General features: G+C 44.4%; 1 protein-coding gene across 1 annotated transcript; it reads right to left on the minus strand.

The window, feature by feature from the left end:
* Positions 1 to 770: 770 nt before the first annotated feature.
* On the minus strand, positions 771 to 11,732 carry LOC102290387 (zinc finger protein 436; the record flags this gene model as incomplete). Its single annotated transcript, XM_014341376.1, is given in 3 exon segments — positions 771 to 2,455; positions 8,765 to 8,995; positions 11,539 to 11,732. Coding segments are annotated over 3 exon segments (1,611 nt in total). The 3' UTR covers positions 771 to 1,247.
* Between the last annotated feature and the right edge of the window lie 1,874 nt (positions 11,733 to 13,606).

The following is a 13,606-nucleotide window of genomic DNA, read 5'->3' on the forward strand; positions in this document are numbered from 1 at the left end:
AATAGGAATAGTAATTAGTTCAATAACGCTGTTATTCCCATCACTGTTAACGAGCTAGTTAATGCTTTTTAGTGGTGTCAGTTAAAAATGTTTTACAAAGCCGATATTTTTCTAGAACCTTTGAAAAGCAGAAGCTTTTGGTGCCGGCTCAGTCTCCCCTCCAGACTGAAGCCTGGTCCCCTGAAACCTTTGTGACTAAACCCGTTTCCGATGGTTTGGTCATAGATAGTCACACCGGCAGCCCGCTCAAGGTCACACCGTAGCTCTCTCAGTGTTCATCTTGCATCGTGGCACACAGCAGCAGACATTGGTCCTCATAATGGTCAAAGGGCGTCTAAGACCCTGTCCAGCTCTCCTGGAATCTCCTCCGTGCTCCTGAGAGTGCAAGACAAAGCAAACTTTCTGCCACTGACGCATATCGATGCGACACCTGGAGGAGTCGGCTGTGCGACCTCTGTGGAATCCAGGTATGACCTCACGCGACAAGTGGTGACACCGACCCTAACAAAACAACGCTAGTGAGAAACTTTTCAGTGGCTTCCACCTGCAGAAGCCTTTGTTTCCCATGAGCTTCCTCACTCCTCTTTAAATGCACCTGTTTCAAAAGCACAGGCTCGTGACTGCAGCACTGTCAGAGCACATCCTCCTCTGCATCCACACTCAGATTAAAACCTCACGCAAGCTTCATTCTGACTGCACAGTCTCCACATTCAAACAGGCTTTATGAGGAGGCTGTTTCAAAGGATCATAAATCCACAGCAGGCAGCAACTGAGAGAAACAAACTTTATTTACACTGCACGTTCTACGACATCAGGTTACACTGGGGCAGTTTGTTAGGATCACCTCTGAAGGCTGATGAAATCACAAAATACAAACGCATGAGAACAAACGAAAACTGCTTTTCAGCTTCAGCGTGTCAATAAAACCACAAACAGGAACACGACATCAAACAAACACTACGCCAACATATTTTTCAATCAAGTTCACACATTTGAACAAAAAAATGACAAAATAACAATGCGATTTGTGAAGCTGGGAAAGAAGAGCACCTCCCCCTGCCCGTCCTCACGAGCTCACTTTCAATTTAAAAAAAATTATAAAACCAGAATCACAGCTCCAGAGTAAAAAAAGCTTGGTGCTCATATTTATGGGTTTTATTCTCCAATCTCATAAAAATGACACGTTTGTTCCTCAAGCTTCGTTTCACGGGTATTTCTACTACAACTTGCCAAAGAAATCATTCATCTCATGTGGATGAATGATTTCTTTGAAACTCTTCTCCTGTTTCAGAGGAACTCTGCTTCTCACATATTTTCGTTTCCATGTGGAGGAAAAAGTGATTGCCTCGTTTGAACCTCGTCCCACATTTGTCACAGGAATACGGCCCTTCGCCCGTGTGCTTTTCCTTGTGCCTTTTCAAACTCTTCAATTCACGGAATTTTGCCCCACATATTTCACAGGAATGCGGTTTCTCCCCTGTGTGAGTTCTCATGTGGCGTTTAACAGCGCTTTTTTCTGAGTATGTTTTCCCGCATATTTCACAAGAAACCGATTCCCTACTTTGGTGTATTTTCCTGTGACTGTAAAAAACAGAGCTGTGACCAAACGTTTTCCCACATATTTCACAAACATATGGCTTCTCATCGGTGTGAGTGGTCATGTGGATGGGCAAATAGTTTTTATGACTGAAACTTTTTCCACATATATCACAGGAAAACAGTCTTTCTGAGTGAACTGCCTTATGGATATACAATGCAGCACTCTGACCGAAACTTTTCCCGCATGTATCGCAGGAATAAGGTCTCTCACCTGTGTGGGTTCTCATATGGCTACGCAAAGTACTGCTTTGATTAAAACGTTTCCCACATGTATGACAAGAATATGGTTTCTCACCTGTGTGAAGTCTCATGTGGACAGCCAAATAGGTTCTACTAAATTTTCCCCCACATATTTTGCAAACAAGTGAATTCACATTGGTATGGTGTTTTTTCCCCCGGGATTGATTCTTAGAAACATCAGACTTTCGACCTGTGGCAGCATTACATGGACTCTCTGAGACAGGCGCGCTCTCTACAACACCACGACTTCTGTCTCTCTTTTGTCTCTTTGGAACCGGCTCCTCAGTTTCACTTAACCCTGACTCTTCACACTTGCTGGATTCTTCATCTGTGCTTTCACTTTGAGGAGAGTCATCACAGAGGAGCTGCTCCTCGTCTCCTCCTGGTTCACTGTGCTCTCCTTCCTCAGCAGCAGTCACCATGAAGGTATCCGTCTCCTCCTTCAGTCCCAGCTGCTCTCCCTCCTGACTGCTGCACAGTTCCTCCTCTTCCTCTTTAATCTGTGGAGCTTCTGGTTCCTCCTGCTCCACACTGGAGCTCCTCTCCTGGTTCCAGAGCTGCTGCTCAGGGAGAACCTCCTCCTCCTCCTCCTTACAGATGTGCTGCTGTCCGAGGTCTGGAAGGACAAAGAGGATTCAGGAGAAATACGGATGTAAGAAAATATCGATACATTGAAATATCGTGATATTTCGTGTAATAATACTGAATCGATATTCAAAATCAGTGTTATCTATTTTTTTTAAATTGAAAAAATTACATGCATTTACTGTGTATTTCTTTTGTATGTTGCAATTAAAACTCCAGCCACTAGTTTGCAGTGTTACCGCCTTTACGTAGACAGAAAAATGAGGTGTCGCGATAACTGTAGAAGCGTCTAGTTTGCCAAAACCAAAGTAGAACAGTGGATGTGTGGCCAGTTGTGCTAACTGATGACCAGTTTAGGGACTAACACGTTATTAAGTAACGCGTTACAGTAACTAAGTTATTATTGTGGTAATGAGCACGGTAACTGGTTGTTATGCCAAAATCAGGATCGCTTTAATCGTTACTGGGATTTCGATAGGCTCGTTATTCGTTACTTTGCGTGTTGCGTTCGGCTTAAATTGGAACACAGACCTGGGAATAATGTCACACTCGAGTAAACGGCGTTCTGGTTAGCCTCATCAGAGAACTCGGGATTCCAATATGGCAACGCCCTTGAAAACGGTTGTTTTTCTAGCCCTCTAAAAAAAGAAATTACTACTAAACATATATGCAGCCATAGCTGGACTCTGTGGGCCGATGTTTTTTTTCCTTCTTTTCTTTCACCCCCCGTAACAGTATAAAGGTGAAAAAAAAGTGAAAGGTGGTGGATTGGCCAGATGCTGGCAGATGTGTAAAAATAACTCAGTTGTTTGGTCGTGGCTATGGCGGAGCTTCCACAGAGTCAGCAGGTGGATGAGGGAAGGGGAGACCCGAGGAAGTGAACTGAACTAGGGCCGCCACAAACGATTATTGTGATAGTCGACTAATCAGATCATCATCCAACGTACAGCTTATTGCACCAGCAGCATCTGCTCTTATATAACTATCATTAGCTTACAGCTTTAAGTGTTTCAGGTATGTGCTAACTAAAAATAAAGACAAGATGACAGTTTATTAAACTTTAATGAAATCTGCAGATTGTTTCGGTGAAGTTTAATAAACTCCTTGCTATCTAAAATATAACAGGACACCGGAGTATATTCTCGAGCATCTCACACTTCTGATAATCAGCTGTCTGCTTGACGTTTATTCAGCTGTGTAAAAACTAGAACTTTAATCTCAGCCAAACCGATTTACTCAGGAACAAATGAAATACTGAAAAAAGCCAAACAATAACATTTTAAGTTATCTAAGTGACTCATATATCATGTTTAACCTGAGTAGTGAAAGACGGCGGTGGGTTTGAAAACAATTTGCCGGGAGTCCGGTGTTCTCACGGCGCTAGTGACCTAGCCCCCGGCTAGCTATCGAGCTAGTGGGTAACAGACGTCTCCGAAAACGTCGGAGCGCTTTTGAAAATATGCGGTGTCCTGATAAACTGAGCAGATATTTGAGGTTTACACAGCTACATTCTCCATGAAAATATGTTAAACGTTTATTTTGTGACCCAGAAAGAATAATAAGAGTAATATTAAAACTAACTAGCTGCCGCCATTGTTGGAAACTAACCTGGGCTGCGCTATGAATTAGTCGACTAATCGTGGCAGCTCTAAACTTAACTTCAGGTAAGAAGTTATGACCTGCAGTGTATCCGGGTCAGATATAAACCAAGTTTAGGTGGAGTTTATTTTCGTTGTGCTGAATTTTTACTGTCAGTTACAATAGCTCGTACTGCTACTAGCTAGCATGACGGGGTTTCTATACAGCTGGGTGGGTGCTATGATGTTACTGATAGTGAACTTTATTTTGTTCATAAGGTTCGTTAGTAGAGTTGCCAACAGTCCCGTAAAAACAGAATCGTCGTTTCGTGTTGAGCTGAAAAGGAAGTTTGTCCCGGACTTCAGCTACAATGAAAAAGACACAAAGCTGGAGTTATTCTGTGTCTTTACGCTGTCAGCTGTTTCTTCTTCTCTCCCCTCCCTCTCCTGTTACTACTGCAATCATGAAACTGATCAATGATCAGCTGATCGGCTTTTCTCTCTTGTGTATTTATCGCCCACTTTGCACCAGAAAGAGGAAACCAGCGGGAAGTTATGAACCGTTTCTGAGAGACTAATAACACCAGGATCCTTTTCTAAGCAGCTGACAGCTGGTAACTGTGCAGGGGGGCAGGTAGAGCATTAACAGGGAGAGGGGGGCACAAAGACATACTTTCTTATTCTCATTTAAAATGTCTGTTATTAAATAATTATCTGAAGCGTACAACCAAAGTTTTTATCTGACGTAAAATGTATAGAAATCACACATATACCAACAAGACTGTACATCACTGTCACTACAGCGTTTCATTCAAAGGCTTCAGGATTTTTGCTATAATGGCGGCCGGTCTCCAGTCAAAACGCCGGGCCCAGTTTTTGTCCCAGTCCAGCCCTGTGTGCAGCTCATCTGCAGTCTGGTGTTACCTACATCTTCCTACTCGGAGGGCAGAATTTCCGAGTTCTGAGTACAATCAAAAGTCATAGTCGTCAGGAGATGCTGGACCCGTCCCATCCCAGCAACGAACTGGTCCAGCTTCTGAAATCAGGCACAAGGTTCCACACCATCGGAACAAGAGGCTCACGAGGAGTTTTTATCCTCAGGCCATTCGTGTGTTGAATCCCCCCCCCATCATCCTTAAGTGACTGAGACAGGACTCGTTACCACATCATCCTGATCCTTCTGGCCTCGCTACAGCACAAGACACTTTAACACCCTCCTCACGCAGTGTACACAAGCTGTAAATTTCCAGATTATTTTATTTCTATTTATATAATGTACATAACTCGCCCACTTGCTGCACATAATGTCCTCCTTGTATGTACTCAATCACTGTATATAAAGTTCTGTGTCTTCGAGGAGCGTATCAGGTCACGTTTCACTGCGTGTTACACCCGTATAACCGTGCACGGGACAAATGAAGAATGTTGAACTCTGAAGCACCACGACTGCAGTTTTCCTGTTGGATGTGAAAAGCACACGTGACGCTGTGACGTAGGCTAGAATCATGGCGGCAGTCGACCACGGTCCAGGCGTGGGATTTCTCTCGTGGGAATATGCGCTTGATTTTTTCCTTTCTGTTGGTAGGCGGCACAGTGCACGTGTGGCAGGACAGTGCTAACATGTAAGCGAGCTAGAAGACTGGCAGTCTCGCTGGGTATCCAGTTAGGGAAGCAGCACATTAACAAGAGAATTCTGAGTAAAACCAAAGTTACTTTCCCTAGTAACTAGTTACTCTGAAAGTAACGAGTAACTTGAAGTAACTGAGTTACTTTTGATAGAAATAACTAGTAATGTAACCAAGTTACTAAAGTGCCTTACCCAGCGCTGGTGATGACTGAAGAGCAGAGGATACAGCCGGCGCCCGCAGCTTTCAAAGCTGATGCGTGGACTTATTTTGGATTCAGGACAAAAGAAGGCGGTAAAGACTTTGACAAGAGCTACGCAGTCTGTAAAATCTGCACCGCCAGAGTCAAATATTCCAGTAACACAACAGATTTACGAACACACGTGTGTAGACACCATAGCGACGCAGCGTCAAATGCTAATTTTAAAACGAGGCGACCCCGCTCAACGGACAATTGAAGAAGTTAACTTTTCAAAACTAGCAGCAACTTCAACTCGTGCAACAAAAATAAGGCAGTCAGTACTTGCTTTTATTTGCACAGACATGCGCCCTCTGAGTGTTGTGGAGAATAAAGGATTTCGTAATGTGATTAAAACGCTGGAGCGCCGTTACATCACGGACATCGCTCTGCCAAAGTCAAAGCGACAGTGCCGGACTCCCTCAGCTCGGCAGAGACAGTTGCTCTGACATGCGACGCTTGGACTTCGAGAGCCACTGAATCGTACGTGACTGTTACAGCACATAACGGACCAGTGGAGCCTTCAGCCTCATGTACTCCGAGCCATGCATGACAGTCACACAGGTGAGCACATTGCAGCGTTACTAAGTGACGCTGGGGCTGAATGGGGATTGAACGGGATGGAACAGCTCCTATGATGTGATAGAACAGCAACCAGCCATCTGTGCAGCTCTGCTTTCTGCAGAAGTCAGGAAGAGCGAAAAATAAATTGACATCACATGTGCAGAAGCTGTCAGGGCGCTGAAGCCTATGAAGGACGCCACCCTGGTGATGTCAGAGGAGAGCATGCCATGATTGGCCTGTCCATGATGGCTCCTCTTCATGCCAAGCTTGTGGCATACTACCAGACTCAATGATGTGTATTTTACTTGTGCCAAGGACAAAGCTGCAAAAGTGAGCTGTGTGGATAATTACAGGCCGATTGCACTGGACAGTATTTTATCGACGGTGCTAGATTGTGTGTTCATCGCTTCCCTGGATAATCAGTTCGGCTTCAAACCAAAGCACCGACATGTGCATACACGCACGCGATGAAACAGCCGGTTGGTAGGGCCAGAGAGAGCTTTCTCTCTGCAGCAGACAGTAAATGCACAGAGACGTGTCCTGAGAGCGTGTCGATCCGCTTGTATTCCTGCACAAAAATCTGGAAATCACTGAGAAAACACTGCAACATGTAAAACCTCAGATCTGAGATGTTTGATATTTTGGTTGAGTCTCATGAGCACTTTTCTTTAAATGAGGAAATTCTCTTTTTCAGGTTGTACTAAAAGTGCTCCACGGATGGACACTGCAGGGCTGTACTTTATTTTATTAGCACTTTACATTGTTAATGTTTGCTTGGATTCTTCAAGCAGTTTCATTTTTGATTCATATTTGTTTCTGTTAAGGTCACATGAAAAGTGCTTTGTGTTGATGCTCCATTGTGTTTACTTTACAATCATAGACCTCAGTGTTACACGGTTACTTTGTTCATGTTAAAGAAATAGTTGATATTTCAGTCAAGTAGTTTTTGTTTCTCTAGCTGACACGACTTCTAATAAGGCCGAAGTTAATTTCTCCGTTCATTTTGAACTTCGAGTGTTTTTGTTTCAGATGTTTCATGTCATCATTTAACAGTTTGGACTGTTTACTGCGAGTTTAATTTCAGTCCTACTAAACACAAACATCGTCTGGCTTTTAGTATCGCAGCGTATCGTTTACCCTGTATCAGGATACATATTGGATCACCACGTTCTTGCCAATACGCCCCTCAGGAGACAGACACCCTCGACTTTTAAGATTATCCAGCCCTGAGTATCAGCTTTGAACAGTGCTTAAAGTTAGTCCTGGATCAGGTGACCCTGAATGCTCTCTTAGTTACCATGCAACAGTCCATCAGTTACCATGGCGATGTACCCAGTGCCTTTGTAACCCTTAAAACCAGGAACCTTCCTGGTGACGAATTCAGCGAAACGAGGAGACCAAGCGACGAATCCAAAACTAAGAAGCACTCAGACACGGAGAACACGTTAACGCTAACATGAAGGCATTCATCACGCTGTTCATGAATCAGTCGTGGCGCTCAACTGCGCTTAAACATGACAGCATGTCACTACAAACACGTCTTATTAAACTGTGACAGACTAAGCTGTGAAAACTGAACTGATGGCCCACGGCGCAGCGTGAGCTGTTTGGAAACTCCATGCTGCGTCTGAAATAACAATAAATCACGCAGACGTTTTCTACTGTTCGTCTGAAGTCGGGTGGCGGGGGCAGCAGGGCAGCTCGGACCTCGCTTTCACCGCCTCCTCCTGCGTATCTGGGGAGACGTGGAGGCGCTCCAGGCCTCAGAGAGATGGCGCCTCTCCGGCGTGTCTACTGCAGGGCCTCCTACAGGTAGGAGACACCCAGACAGAACCCCTCACCCAGGAGCCGACGGCCTTAGCCGTCTCCTTCCACTGTGGAGGAGCAGCGGCCCACGGATGAATGAACTGCTCGCCGACCGCGGAGGCGGAGCCTGTCCATTTGCACCGCCTGTATCTGCGATCTCATTCTGTTCACAGAAACATCAGGCGATCTCAACAGCGAAGCACCACCTGGTGGCAGATGGCTGCAGAACATTAGGACACAAAACTTGAACGACATCAGTTATTAAAACTGTAACGATCAGATTAAACGACTACGTCTGGTACCGACTAGTAACAACAGCGACGACTGGTCGAGGAGTCACACATCCGCCTTCTGTCCTCCTGAAACATCTCTGCAGCTTTCATGTCCCACAGAGCTGTGATCAGGATGCTCCCTCAGAGGGACGCTCACCTGTCCTGTGCAGCTTTGTGCGTGTGGATGACTGAATGTAGCGTAAAGCGCTTTGGGGCCCTTAGGCACTAAGCAAAGGGCTACAAATACAGGCCATTTACCATTGATTTGGGGTTTCCAGGTGACATCCAGCAGTCTGCGCTGACGCTCCATCTCTTCCTCGTACTGCACAGGATCATTATGAACTTCAGGCTCCTCCTTCAGTCCCAGCTGCTCTCCCTCCTGACTGCTGCACAGTTCCTCCTCTTCCTCTTTAATCTGTGGAGGTTCTGGTTCCTCCTGCTCCACACTGGAGCTCCTCTCCTGGTTAATGTCACAGTTCTGTCTAAGTTCTGGAGCAACAAAGGGGATAAAAGAAAAACATAACTAATGGAATGATTTTAAATAATAATAATAATAATTCTAAAGGTGGGAAACTGTTGACCTGACTCATAACATGGTTTGTGTGACCAGGTTTTGTTGGAAAACTCAGTTTTTCTAAGACAACACAGACCTGAGCCTGCATGAAGTTTGAGGCATTTCAAGCCTTTTCTAAGTGCACATGCACTTTCATATAAGCTCAGCTGCAGCTCACACTCAGCTGGAATCGTTCAAAGGTTCTCTGACAATAAAGAACATTTAAAGCATGCTAGTCTAAGGCTAGCTCCTGTCCTAGCACCCTGTGATTCACAGCATCCATCCAGACTCAGTGCTGCGTATTGAAACAGTCGGTTTGTATAGGGTCACATATTCATCTATCCTCATGTGTTTCATTAATGCCTTTGATCGAGCAAACCACAGGAAACCTGTTCCTGGATACATGGTGAGGATTCTCTCTTACTGGGAGAATCATCACGAGATGCAGGTTAACTGGGGAAGCGGGATATCTGCCCCCTGTGGTGTCAGCCAGGGTGGGATCACGTGTGTCAGCCAGGGTGGGATCACGTGTGTCAGCCAGGGTGGGATCACGTGTGTCAGCCAGGGTGGGATCACGTGTTCGCCCATGCAGCTGAGAGCCTCTAACACCGGATCTTATGAATGCTAGTGATGTGCGTATCGATCCTGAGATATCGATTCCTCCGACACCAGTCATTTATGTTCTAGAACAGGGGTCCCCAACCCCCGGGCCTTGGACCGGTACCGGTCCATGAGTCGTTTGGTACCGGGCTGTGAGAGTTGAGGCTCGGGTGTGAAATGAATAGTTTTCAGGGTTTTATCGGTTTTCAGCGTTATTTTGTTATCGTTTTTATCGTTTACTCGCTTTTCCTGGGTCTTTTCACCTGTGTTATGAATAAATCTTTTTTTCGGTACCGGTACCAGTTTTATTTTGTTGTATTTATCCGCGACACCTTAAAGGCCGGTCGGGCATAAACGGTCCGTGGCGCAAAAACGGTTGGGGAGCGCTGCTCTAGAATCGATTCTCACATTAAAATATCGATATTTTAGTAATTTAGAGTAAATTTGTAGTTTATCATTAACAGCAACACAGTGGAAAGAAACTATAACATTCGGATTGTCTACATTCAAAGGAACTACTTCCTCTTCCGCCTTTCATAGTCATGAGTGAAATACGGCTGTGTAAATGTCTCGCCGCGTGCGCACTCACAACAACGGCTGAGCGTAGTCGGAGTCACGTGTGGACGTAGTTTACCTCCACAAACAGCTGAGACGTGGTTTGGATACATGTGGCAGAAAAGTGAGGTGTTGTGGGGATACGTGCTCCACGAGCGCCCTCGGTGGAGTGAAGCTGCCGTCCGCTCCTTGCTGTCTAAAATATAACCGGGCGCTGACGTAAACTCTTGTTTTATCAGCTGTGTGAAACCCCGCAGGAACCCTCCCGAGGGATTAATAAAGTTTAATTTAATCTAATAACTTTAATCTCAGCCAAACCGATTTACTCACGAACAAATAAAACACTGAAAAAGCCCAACAACATTTTTAAGTTATCAAAGTGACTTATATATCCTGTTTGACCCGAGTAGCGACAGACCGCGGGGGTTTGAAGACGACGTGTCGGCTCAGATGTTTGAAGTTCACACAGCTACATTCTGGCCTGAAAACTTGTTAAAAGTTTTTTGCGACCCAGAAAGAGAAATAAGAGTGATATTAAAACTAAGTCGCTGTTGGAGACTGGAGTTGGCTGGGCCGCGCTATGAATTCTGGGATATGGTTTTTCAATTTTGTTGTCCGGGTGGAAAATCGGGAGGGTTGGCATGTATGGTTGTGGCAACATCACTAACCTTGTCAAACACCTCAGAGTAAATCGTACCACAGAATATGACGCGCGTATGTTGAGACTGAAGAGGAGGACAGGTGCTGCTGGGGCGAGACAGAAGTCTCTCACGGAGTCCTTTAGTGCTGCAGGCAGGCAACGTGTTCAAATAGCCACAAGTGATAAGAACAAGTAATCTGATGTCCTGTAATCATTACGACGCTATAATTTGAGATACAATAAATAAAATAAGTTTTTGTAAAGAGTATCGGATCAGTATCGTCGATACCGCCCTGAATTTTACTTGGTATCGGAAAGGAAATCAGTGGTATCCACATCACTACTGAATGCGGATGACCAGCCTCATTCTGGACCGTGTTTCCGGAATGCAGTAAGCTAGGGAGCTGATTGGAGATCGTAACAGCCAATCGGCACACTTATAAATGTGTACAGAGATCTGAGCGAGGCGCTGTTACTGTGTGTATGTGGATAACAGCAAACACTGAAATTCATTTCCTGCACGCAGAAATTAATTTTCTTCGATTAAATTAAACTTTTCTTTGCTCAAAATATTTTTTTTCTCAAAATGCAACATTTGCGCTTCCACGTGCTCAGCGACACGTTTCCTTTGTTAGCTAAAGATGAAGGTCCTCCGCCAGTCCACGCATGCTCATTCACACTCACCTGTCCTGTGCAGCTTGATTTGGGGTTTCCAGGTGATATCCAGCAGTCTGCGCTGACGGTCGATCTCTTCCTCGTACTGGACGATCGTTTTTTCAAACTCCAAGAATATTTGTTCAGCAGCAGCAGTTAGTCGCTCGTTGATAAACTCTCTCAGATACTGAACTGAAGGCATCGTTGCTGCCGCAGCTCACACACTCAGCTCGGCCACACGCGAGGAAAGTGAACAATACTTCCGCCTTTCTTTGTTTACTTCCGCTGTTCCTATGTGTCCCAGCTGTTTCTCATGCCTGGATCCTGTCCTGTGATCAGCCCTCTGCCTCCGCCCTCTGTGTCGTCACGATCAGCTGGGTGGAGACTGTTGTTTACTATTGTCAGCTGTTTAATATCTGCTGATTCAGGACACAGAGTGACAGGTGTGGTTTAAAGTTCACAGAGGAACCAGGTCACTTTGACCTTTAGAGAGGAGTCTGTCTGAAAACAGGGTGGTGCTTGTCGTGTGCAGCGGTCTGTCCTGGTTTTGGTTAAAGGAGTCTGATGAGGTTTCATCTGAAAATGAAGCAAATGAAACGTAACGCAGCTTTTAAGCTTCTTAAACACAAATGTGACAAACTCCTGGATGTCATCACAGAGGGCTGATGTGGACGAACATCACCAGGTGACACGAGAACCAACAACAGCTGGAACACCTGGAACATGACTGATGCAGCCAATCAGGAACAAGAAGAGGTGAAGCCCCACCCACTCCTAAGCAGGAAGTTTTTTTTTTTAATTTTTTAAATGAACTTTATTTGTGGACAACAATATGAACATTAGTTATCCATGCATCTAAAATGTACAGTGAGCATCACAGCAGGAGAAAAAAACAAAAAGCAAAAGAAAGGTCGATGTCGGAACGGAGACAAACGGTGTGAACAACAAAGAAAATCATGATGTGCAGCTGAGATAGAGAGGAGGCCTCCTGACATCATCTGGGTAAATCTCATTTATGACTTCAAAGTTAACCTCTTTTACTTTAAGGGGAAGTGAAATATACTTTCTTCTTATCACCTTAACCTCCTTGGATTCAAATTATTTTAGAATATAAATTCTTTGAACCGGGTTAGGACCGATTTCATTTATCACAATATTTCTGATCGCCTTGTTTGTAAACCTGCTGTCACCAAAGTGAGCTCTGCAGAGCCGTCCAGGAGAAATGTGCACAGTGTCTTCTTTAATCAGTGATCTCAGGGCGACTGGGATGGCTTTGGTTAGTGTTTTGTCACTCTGAGCATCATCTTACATCAAACTTCTCACAGGACGTCTCATGTTTTAATAAAACCCTATTTTCCATAAAATGAGCTACAGCCCAAATCCCTTTGGCTCTCCACTCATCCGTGTACACAGCGTTTCTACACAGACGACATGCCTGCTGCTCCGGTGTTGTGCCAAAAACTGATTGCTCGTATTTAAACTGCTATAAGTAAGTTGTTGGGCTATAATATGTGAAACATATGTCAAATGCTTCCCTCATGGATGACACAAAGTCATCTTGAGCCACAAACAACATTCATGTAACAAGGTAGAAGCCGCAATCAGTTTTTGGCAGTGACTTTTATATAACCTTTATTTATGCAGTTAAAAAAATCTTATTAACATTAAAAATGTCTTTTGTCAGAGTAAGTTGGCCAAGAGGACCGAAGAAACGGCAGCAAATATTACAATAGTTCAGTAAAAATATTTGAAGTAGGGATAAAGAAGCGGATTGGTTATAATGCAAGTAGGGGAGACCGGGGATAGTTGTAATGCAGGTCAGTTGTAACACTTCCAATTTCTCCAATCAGGGCTAAGTTTCAAATGATGTGACTCATCCTGTGCATGCCCAACTCAGTTCTGCTATCACATGTGAAAAATCAGCACATTTTGTCAAACACAGACAATTTAACACGAAAAAAAGTAGTTTGTATGCCAAAAAGTAAGTTTTTCTACTTTATTTCAATTTCTAATAGCATTATCTGCTTTGCAGTTAAACTCATCAAACTTGAATTATGTTATTTGTATGTCTATGGGGATATATTCTGTGTAGGTCTTT

This window comes from Haplochromis burtoni, unplaced genomic scaffold, assembly GCF_018398535.1.
Source record: "Haplochromis burtoni strain Fernald_Lab_line unplaced genomic scaffold, NCSU_Asbu1 Contig_483, whole genome shotgun sequence".
In the NCBI taxonomy this organism is placed as follows: domain Eukaryota; kingdom Metazoa; phylum Chordata; class Actinopteri; order Cichliformes; family Cichlidae; genus Haplochromis; species Haplochromis burtoni.